General features: G+C 39.7%; 1 protein-coding gene across 4 annotated transcripts in view; it reads left to right on the top strand.

Moving 5' to 3' along the window:
* Positions 1–8,669, top strand: part of SHOC2 (SHOC2 leucine rich repeat scaffold protein) — a 58,554-nt gene that overhangs the window by 36,880 nt on the left and 13,005 nt on the right. For all 4 annotated transcript variants that reach the window (XM_010714705.3, XM_019617815.2, XM_019617814.2 and 1 more), the window contains exon 4: positions 7,761–7,891. In XM_010714705.3, the coding sequence (XP_010713007.1) occupies positions 7,761–7,891 (131 nt within the window). The remainder of the gene's footprint in view (positions 1–7,760; positions 7,892–8,669) is intronic.

Genomic DNA, 8,669 nt, shown 5'->3' on the forward strand with positions numbered 1-8,669 from the left:
AAACCTTGTTTTCTAATTCCCAGCTCTGTACTGGAACGAGGTGGCATTGGAAGGCAGGGACGTTGGCGGGTGACATGCAGGGGAGTGGCAGGGAAGGGATTATGCATCAGCAATGATTACAGAGGTAGCACAGCCAACATATTCACTCTGTAAAAATACAAAGTTCTTGTTTCAACTAACACTTCATAAGCACGCCTTCTTGCAGTAACAAATGTCAATTTTAGATATTAGTTGTCAGGAAGTGACCTCATGTCTTGCTTTATAGATATTGGCTTAATGCATTCATATCTGTATTTCTCTTGATTGAAAACCGTGAAGTACTTTGTATATTAGGTCACTTCCTGTAAGAAAAATGAGCTTTGTGGAACAGCTTAGTACATTCCAAGAGTCTCAGGTCTAGAATCAAAATCGTAGTGGGATCTTAACTTCTCAGTGGTGTCATTGCAGATTGCTGTGTGTGTGTGAATTACGGTATGCTTGTGTTTTTGGTGTCTTATCTCTATATGCTTACCTGGGACACTAATAAGAGGAAAAATCCAGAAGATATATAAAAGGAGATAAATTATTAAAATTAGTAATTGGACTTCTGAAAGAGAGGAAATTTTGGGTGGAGTAAAGTGTTTCTGTTAACTGCTCATTGGATCACAAGCTAGCTTAGAAAATGTGCTGCAAATTGCACGTTGAGTGCTCTCTCATTTGAAAATTTTATTTTAGCACTCTCTATAAATGTGTTTGTAATTTCTTATTTAAAAGCTCAGCAGTGATTTTTTTGAGAGAGAAGTTCAACAAAAACAGAACTTCGACTTTAAAAAAATCAGATTCTTCACCTATTTTGTAATTTTCCACTTCTGTGTGTTTACGTCTGCAGCTTGATTATAGTCAAATGTGGCATATTCGTAGACATTTAAGGCAACAGACGTTTTAATAAGAAAAAGAATAGTCAGTTGTAAATGTTCCAAAATGATGCTTTAAAAGCACAAAAAATTCTGTCACTGGACGCGCTTTCCAGTATCTGCCATGGCACCGTTCCTAAAAGATGGTTAGGAAAATGAGAGGCACATTCAGAGCCTACAATTCATGCCCTTCGCTTCAACTGAAGAGCTCAGAAACTGAAATCACAACTTGCATGAAAGCAAATGTTCTCTGGGGAAGCTTTGCCATTTGCGTTGGTCGACATTGCACCACAAACTGTGCTGCTGGCTGCTTTAGCTTCATTCACCTTTCAGAGCACCGTTGCAGTTCTATGCCATATACTTGATAAAATGGGAACTCTTTTGAGCAGGGCTGGACATCAGTGACTCGCACAGCTTAGGTTATACAAACTGTTGCTGAAAGCTTAAAGTCCCCACAAGTCCTCGTAAAGATTTTTCTGTAGAAAGTGGAACTACTTGTAAATGGGCTTTTAAGCATAGCAGGCTTAGCAAAAGCTTGAGAGGTCTTGCTCTGAATTTTCAGAAAAACGTGCTGGTCTTAATGAAAACCCGATGGAGCCGTGTATAGACTCCAGCTTTGATGGCAGTGTTTGTGTTCTTAAAATATAAGCGTGTTGACCTGGTGCTTCGCTCAGGCGAGGTCTGAGCATTTGGTGCTCTGTAGGATCAAGCCTGTTTCCAGTCTCAGAATGAGAGGTCTGGTCAGATTTCACTCTTCTTGTGCTGTGCTGTTAATGTATTTTTAATTGGATCCTGTTACTATTTGGCAATCACAGTAACCTTTTTGCCCCTTCTTTACCTCCTTGAAAGCAATGGCTCCCACTCTTTTGTTCTAGTTTTTGAGTTGTTGTATGTCTTTTTTGGATTTCATAGCGTTCTCATGAAGAGAATGGAGCTTCTGGTTCTTGTTAGCTTCGCTTCTAGGTTTAGTCAATAAAAAGTAGTGAAACTGCTCAGAAAATCCTGGGTATAGCACTGAGGTGGTAGGTGGGACGTGACAGCTCACTGCGTCCTCTCACAGCACAGCCAGAGGGTACGGGGCAGAGCCGGGAGTTGGCAGCCTCCAAACGTCTTTGTTTGGGCATTAAGGCTCCCTTAATGCAGCGCAGGTAACGCCTGGGCATCAGTGTTTGCACAGCTTGGGGTGGATGCCAAAGCTCAAAGGACAGCTTGACAATTCTGCAGAAGAAAACTGTATCAGTCGCTGCTAAATGCAGGCAGTCATCGAGCCACGTGCTGCTGAATCGTCCCAGGCTCCTGCAGCGCTGTCAGGAGGTGCTTTCCCTTTCCTCAGCTGCTTCTGTTGGCGTTGGCTGTTGGGTACTTCTTTCTAAGAGAGAAGATATTTGTGATCTGGGTATAAATTGTTCTTGGTGATCTTCGTTTTTCGTGAAATTAGAGATAAGTTACAAAGATACAGTTGAATACATACATACTATTCTGTTTAAAAAAAAAAAACTTGCTTCTTTTGGCTTATTAATTCTGAGATTATAGATTTGATCTATATTTATGAAAATGTTTCTTATTGTATTTTAGATTTTCTGTTAGGACTAGGATGAGACTGCTTATTTTGGTGAATGCATGTGCCATCACACAGCAGCTAGATGCAGAAACCAGTATGCAGAGATGGGTTATAACTGCAGTTCAGCATTTTCAGAGTGATTTGTATAGTGTAGGGAAAAAAAGCCCATAATCTTATATGTAAGAAGCAGGCGTGAGGGAATAGTGCTTCAAAGGAACGTATCAGAACAGAGACAAGCAGGTCTATTAGCTAAGTGCATTTTGAACACGTGCTAAGAAAGCTGAATTTTCAGAAGCACATCACTAAATTTGTGCTCTTCTGCCTTACACTGGTGCTGTGTATGGTACATGTCAGTATTTCAGCCTTTGTCACTTGATTCTTGCCAGCATTTTCACACAAGCAGTTTGCAATGATTATGGTATTGAATCACAGTTTAAAAACATCTGGTGATGTGATCGTGCTTTTGTCTTACTTTTGAAATAATGAGGAGACTTGTCTTTGGTTGATACTGTCAGATTGAAAGTAGGCAGGAATCTCTTTGCTCTCTCCAAATGGCATTTAACTCAATAAGGATGGTAGAGATGCATTTTAAAGTGATGTTAGGTAGTTTTTTAATAGATGGATGTTTTTTAGAGAATTTCTAGGCTTCCTGTAAATAGGATAATAAGCTTTGGTTTGAACAGAACAAGAAACAGTGGACCTTGTCGACTTTATAAGTTGGAAGCCTGAATCTGCCTCCTACACTGTCCTCGTGCATCACGAGGCATTGGTGGCCAGAAAGAAAAATAGCAATACATTCAAATCATGTTGCTATCAAGGCAGAAAAATCCAGAGTCTGTAAGTCAAACTGTGTGTTGTTCAGTGGTCTTAAACTCACTGTACCTTTTCATTTTGAAAAATGCATCTATATTTCTTGCTTTGGCTTTGATAGTTGGTAGCAGTGGTTAGGAAGGGTTCTACTGCTACCCTAACGTCCCCACCCTTTAAATCACTTTTGTTGCCCATCTGCAGTTTTCTTAAAGCACCAATAATTAGGCAGAAGATATCTTAAACGTGAGGAACGTTCCAACCCTGCAGGTTAGAGAAAGGATTTGACCTTTCTTGGGTAAAGTGCGTTTACATTCATACAGATCTATGGGCTTTGGTTTAGGGAGGAGTTGCCCACAGATCAGATGAGAACAACTATGGGGTTGTGTTCTGCGTTCCTCTGCAGTGAGCTTACTGAGCTCGCATCCAGGGCATCATGCCTGCCCAGCTTCTTGCTGGAGCAGTGCTGGACATTGAGTGGCATAGCCTTTGCTCATGGAGTAAAGTGGAGATTGAAATGTTTTAGCTGTAGTCTTTTATTTTACTCTGTAGCTATCAGGAGAAATGTTTTGCTTTCTGACAAGAGATTAGATTAAACATGTCAACAGCTCCTTTCACTTAAAAATCTGTGAAACTGTTCAACATTTGTTGTGGAGTATGGCTGACATCTGGAAAAACTAATACATGTGACACAGGCATCTTCTAGCCTGTCTTGCGGCTATTTTAGATTCCAAACACTGCTGAAACATTTGAACACAGTGTTTAACCTCTGTCTTTAGTTGGCCATCTCTAGCTTGCCCAATCTCTCCTGTGAAGTTTTCAGTTCTTCTATGGCCCTTGTTCCCACCTGCTTTGGGTATTATAATAATTTTTAACGTGCTCACTGAACCTCTTGTGGCTTTTTCTTCTGTACTGCCATTGTAGTTATTTTATGCAAAATTAATTCAATGTGATGTTTTAAGGTTAATCAGTGACATCTGGTACCTTTTGTATGCAAGAGAATTCATTTTCCCGAGAAGAAAAACTCCTCAAGGAATCAAGTGAACTGAGCCCTATGAAATGATAGGTAGTAATAGAAAGTAAGATCTTTCTCAGGTGGTTACCTGCTGTTTGCGGGGTTTAGTCAAATAAAAATCTAAGAATATTTATCAGAGTAGAAAAGTACTTACTAATGTCATGTTTGTAGTATGTTCTTGTGAATATCTGCTCCATGAAGAACTTTGTGTATGCCTTTTATCATAATCTTAAGGGTTTTTGAGGTGCAAGCTCTTGTCAGTCCAATCTGTGTGTTAATGTTACCTGCAAAATGTGGTTTTTTTCTATTGAACAGGTTTTAAATTGATCTGTATGTTTGGGCAAAAGCAACTAGCAAGTTAGCTTGATGCAAACTAAGTTGCATAAATCAGAGTAATGGCTCCATCTTTCAGTAATGGTGCAGTAGTATTTTGCACTAAGTAGTGACCCTTTATCTGAGGACAGGGGATCTGAAGGATTATTTTAAATAAGGGAGGAAGAGAAGAATGATGAATTTCAAATAAGAGAGCATGTTTCAACTCCTTTAAAGGTGGTAGTAGGATTTGGGAATAGGAATTTGGATTTCTTTATCTTATTTGATCCAACACAGCCCATTTCTCTTTGATTCTGAAATATTCAAGAAAGAGATGTGTTGCTTCTAATTAGGAAACTGCTTCGGGTGGTCTTTCTAAAAAGTGTGTGGATAAGCATGGTGTTCTGCTTCAATTTAGTCTTCTCTCGAATGAAATGACAGAGCTGAACACTGAGAGGCAAGGAGTTGTGCTGGGTGATGCAAGGCCTGCTGCTGGATGTTGTGTGCCTTAATTGTGATCAAGTCCAACAGAGCTGCTGCAGAGGTGGTGATGTGAAATGGGACTCCCAAGGGCAGCTGTTTATACTTGCTTATGCCTGGCTTGATTTTAGGGTCTAGTTAGTCTATAGCATGATACTTTAGAAGTATCTTTTCATGGGGCAATTCAATTTAGAAGAGCTTTTTTCTAAGTGGGCTTCCTAAGAAAACAAATTGGAAGAGATTTTAGTTGCATTTTTTTCTGCCAGTGGCTGAAAAAAAAAGTGGTTATCAGACTGTCACATTTGTGAACATCTAGTTCTGCTTCTTCTGAGTCACCCTGCCTGCCACCTTGCTGAAGAGCAACCACTGAGGTACGATTTCAGCAGCAAAAACGCAACTGCAGAAGATCCTCATCACATAACTGACTGAACGGATCATGATCAGCTGTTACCAACCCTGCAGAATATGCAACTTGACTGCGTGTCAGTGGAAAGCTTAATGTGGCTCCGTATAAGGTATCAGTAACCAAACTGGAGAAGGCAGAGGGGCAATGAGGTGACTGCAGGGCTGGCTGAGGGACGTGGCAGCATTCTTCAGCTCCTCTGGGGCCCCTTCTAGCAACAGTGCAATTTTGGGCAGCAAAAGTGAATGCCTGGCAATGAAAGGATTGCTCACTGTGGTATGTTCCCAGTGAGGAGTGAAGGGTCTGACTCCACGATGGCTGCCTCGTTGCATTTTTCTGAAATGCCACATTGCTGTAGGAACAGAGCAGAGCTGTAGCCATGCAACCTGTGCTCGCAATCTGGAGTCGGCACAGCGACGTCGTATTGCTAAGCAACAGTTGGCAGCATGCTGACTGCTAGAGCCGTGCCCTGCTTGTGCTCCTGGGGGGAGCCTGAAAAATCAATACCGGAGCCTAGCTCAAGGTTTATGTGCTGAAAAAGAATAAATTATTATCTTATTTGTGTAAAGCTTGTCACTTGTTTACTAAGAGAAGTATGTGTTAGATGCTAATTCAGAGGAGTGCAGTCAGGGTATGCTTTGTTCATCCCTAGATCAGTGAATCCTTGTGCTCTCCATTCCTTACAATAGAATGTGAATCTCTCGAGGTGAGGACAGGTTCCTATGCAAACAGATTGTACTGAATATGGCATGAAATATCCCACTTTACATACAAATACGCGTATCGATATTGGTGAATTATAGGATCAAAGCAGCTCTTAATTACTCTTGTATGTGTATGTACTCTAGGATTTAACATCAGAAGATGAATATTTGTGTACTGGAGAGCAATATTGATAGCCTTAGATTTTAAATGCCTTTTTTGATTAAGGGAATACTTTGCTGCTTCTGCAAAAGCAAATTTACGTACTTACTCGGAAAGAAAGCACTTAAAAATAAAAATCCCAGTGGGAGATAGAACTGGGTAAGCAGCTCATGTGGTACCTGTTTGAGTTTTGGTTTCATTATTGACAATAGCAAGTGAAATTTGTTGCTAAGCTTGTTAGGTTGCTATCAGATATGTACTGAAAACTTATCCTCTCTTCTCTCTTGATTTGTAAGACCTGGAGGTTTTTTTTTTTGATGTTTTTTTCCTTTCCACTGTTCTTGTGAATCTCCATTTTAGTAGCTCTGAAACCATCAAACTCCCAAAGTTCAGTTCTTATTAGGTATGCACTGAATGTAGCTACTCAGTGATGCAGGGTCGTTTTTACAGTATAGTTTGACCGGTCCACAGAAGTTCAGGAAAGATATTTTGCCAGTTCCTTTGCTGAGATTCTTCCCTTGTCTAGTGGACCTCATCACATCATTTGTATTACTTTTCATTCTCTATTCCCCATATAGTTAGTTTAATGTGCTGCTTCCAAGTTTGATACACTATATTTGTTTCTTTGCTGTGTTCCAGTAAGCTCGGTACAAGTACACATGTATGGATGTTAATTTATCCTTCAGTTAATGCATAACTACTTAAACTATACATATAAAGCTCCCTTCATATTTTTACAAAGTCTTCTGATTATTCTTGCTGCTGTTAAACCTTCTATTTCTTTCCTAATATTATCTTTCTGGTATTTCAGTATGTGGAAGAAATACATTGTTCCATGAGTGGCTGTAAAAATATAAAAGGGAATGTTTTGCAAGGACTGATTATGTGGATTTGTTTAGGACCTTCTGCTACTCAAACATGCACTTGTGTACAAATGCTTTCTAAATATATGACTGAGTCAGAAAACTTTGCATTGTTCTTCATACTATGTATTAGTTGACATTTCAGTGAAATTCATTACCTTCTTACCTGCAGAAGAGTACCAAATGCTCCAGTGCTAGAAAGGCTGAAGACATCCTTAAGTTGAAAGCTTCTTTAGATTTTTTTTTTTTATAACTCACATATATGTCAACAGGAACTGCAGGCCTGGCAATATTCAAAAAATATATTTAAAAAAATGTCCTATTGTCCAGATATTCGAGGACATCCTCCAGACTTTTCCTTAAATGATTTGAAAAACTTGGAAGAATTTTTTTTTCCTATCACTTTTTAAAGTGCATCCTGTTTGGGAATGATAGCCCCATTACACCTTTTGAAAAGCTGCGAAGTGTGGAGTGTGAGACAACAGAAGAATCAGAAATCAAACCTTGTTCTGTTCCTTGGTGTTAATGTATTAATGTATTAATCACTACTTCCTCCCTGTAGGAAATCTATCCAGTTTAAGTCGTCTTGGCCTGAGGTACAATAGGCTGTCAGCAATTCCGAAGTCTTTAGCAAAATGCAGTGAACTTGATGAACTGAACCTGGAGAACAACAATATTTCTACTTTACCAGAGGTGAGAGATGGAGTGGATTTGGGAGAGAATGTATTGGAAGGGGGCTTTGTTTTTAGAGACATTGGAACGTATAAAATAATTTCATCTTTCCTTGCAATTCTGAGGAACACCATGTGTTTTAATCATAGAATCGTAAAATGGCCTGGGTTGAAAATGACCATAATGATGATGATCTAGTTTCTATCCCCCTGCCCTGAGTAGGGTCGCCAACCATCAGACCAGGCTGCCCAGAGCCACATCCAACCTGGCCTTGAATGCAGCCAGGGATGAGGCATCCACGACTTCCTTGGGCAACCTGTTCCAGTACTTCACCACCCTCTGTGTGGAAAAACTTCCACCTAAATCTACATGTGTTACATGAAAAAAACAATTCTGTACACGTTAGATATATCTAACTTTTGTGGAAGAATATATGTTACACAGCTTCTGTCAGAAGTGGGACTAGCATGTGTGATTGTATTTGCTGTCCTGAGTCTCTTCAGGAAACCTTAAATAAGGAGTAGAGCTTCCCATCATGGATACAAAGTGTTTCATGGAGGTGGGGAAGATGCAGAATAGAGAAAAGTAAAAGGGATATCTCTATCAGCATCTAGTTAAGTCAAGAATGACCTTTGAAAGAATGGATAAAACCTGCTAAAGATACTTTGCCTTAGCATTCTCATTTAACCTGGAAAAAAAGTATGCTGTTGACATGCATCTGATATCATCCAGCAACTAACTGATGCTCATTTAATGAGCTATGAAAAATAAAAAATTGTACAGGCATTTTTTTGTGGTG

Source organism: Meleagris gallopavo, chromosome 8 (assembly GCF_000146605.3).
Source record: "Meleagris gallopavo isolate NT-WF06-2002-E0010 breed Aviagen turkey brand Nicholas breeding stock chromosome 8, Turkey_5.1, whole genome shotgun sequence".
Lineage (NCBI taxonomy): Eukaryota > Metazoa > Chordata > Aves > Galliformes > Phasianidae > Meleagris > Meleagris gallopavo.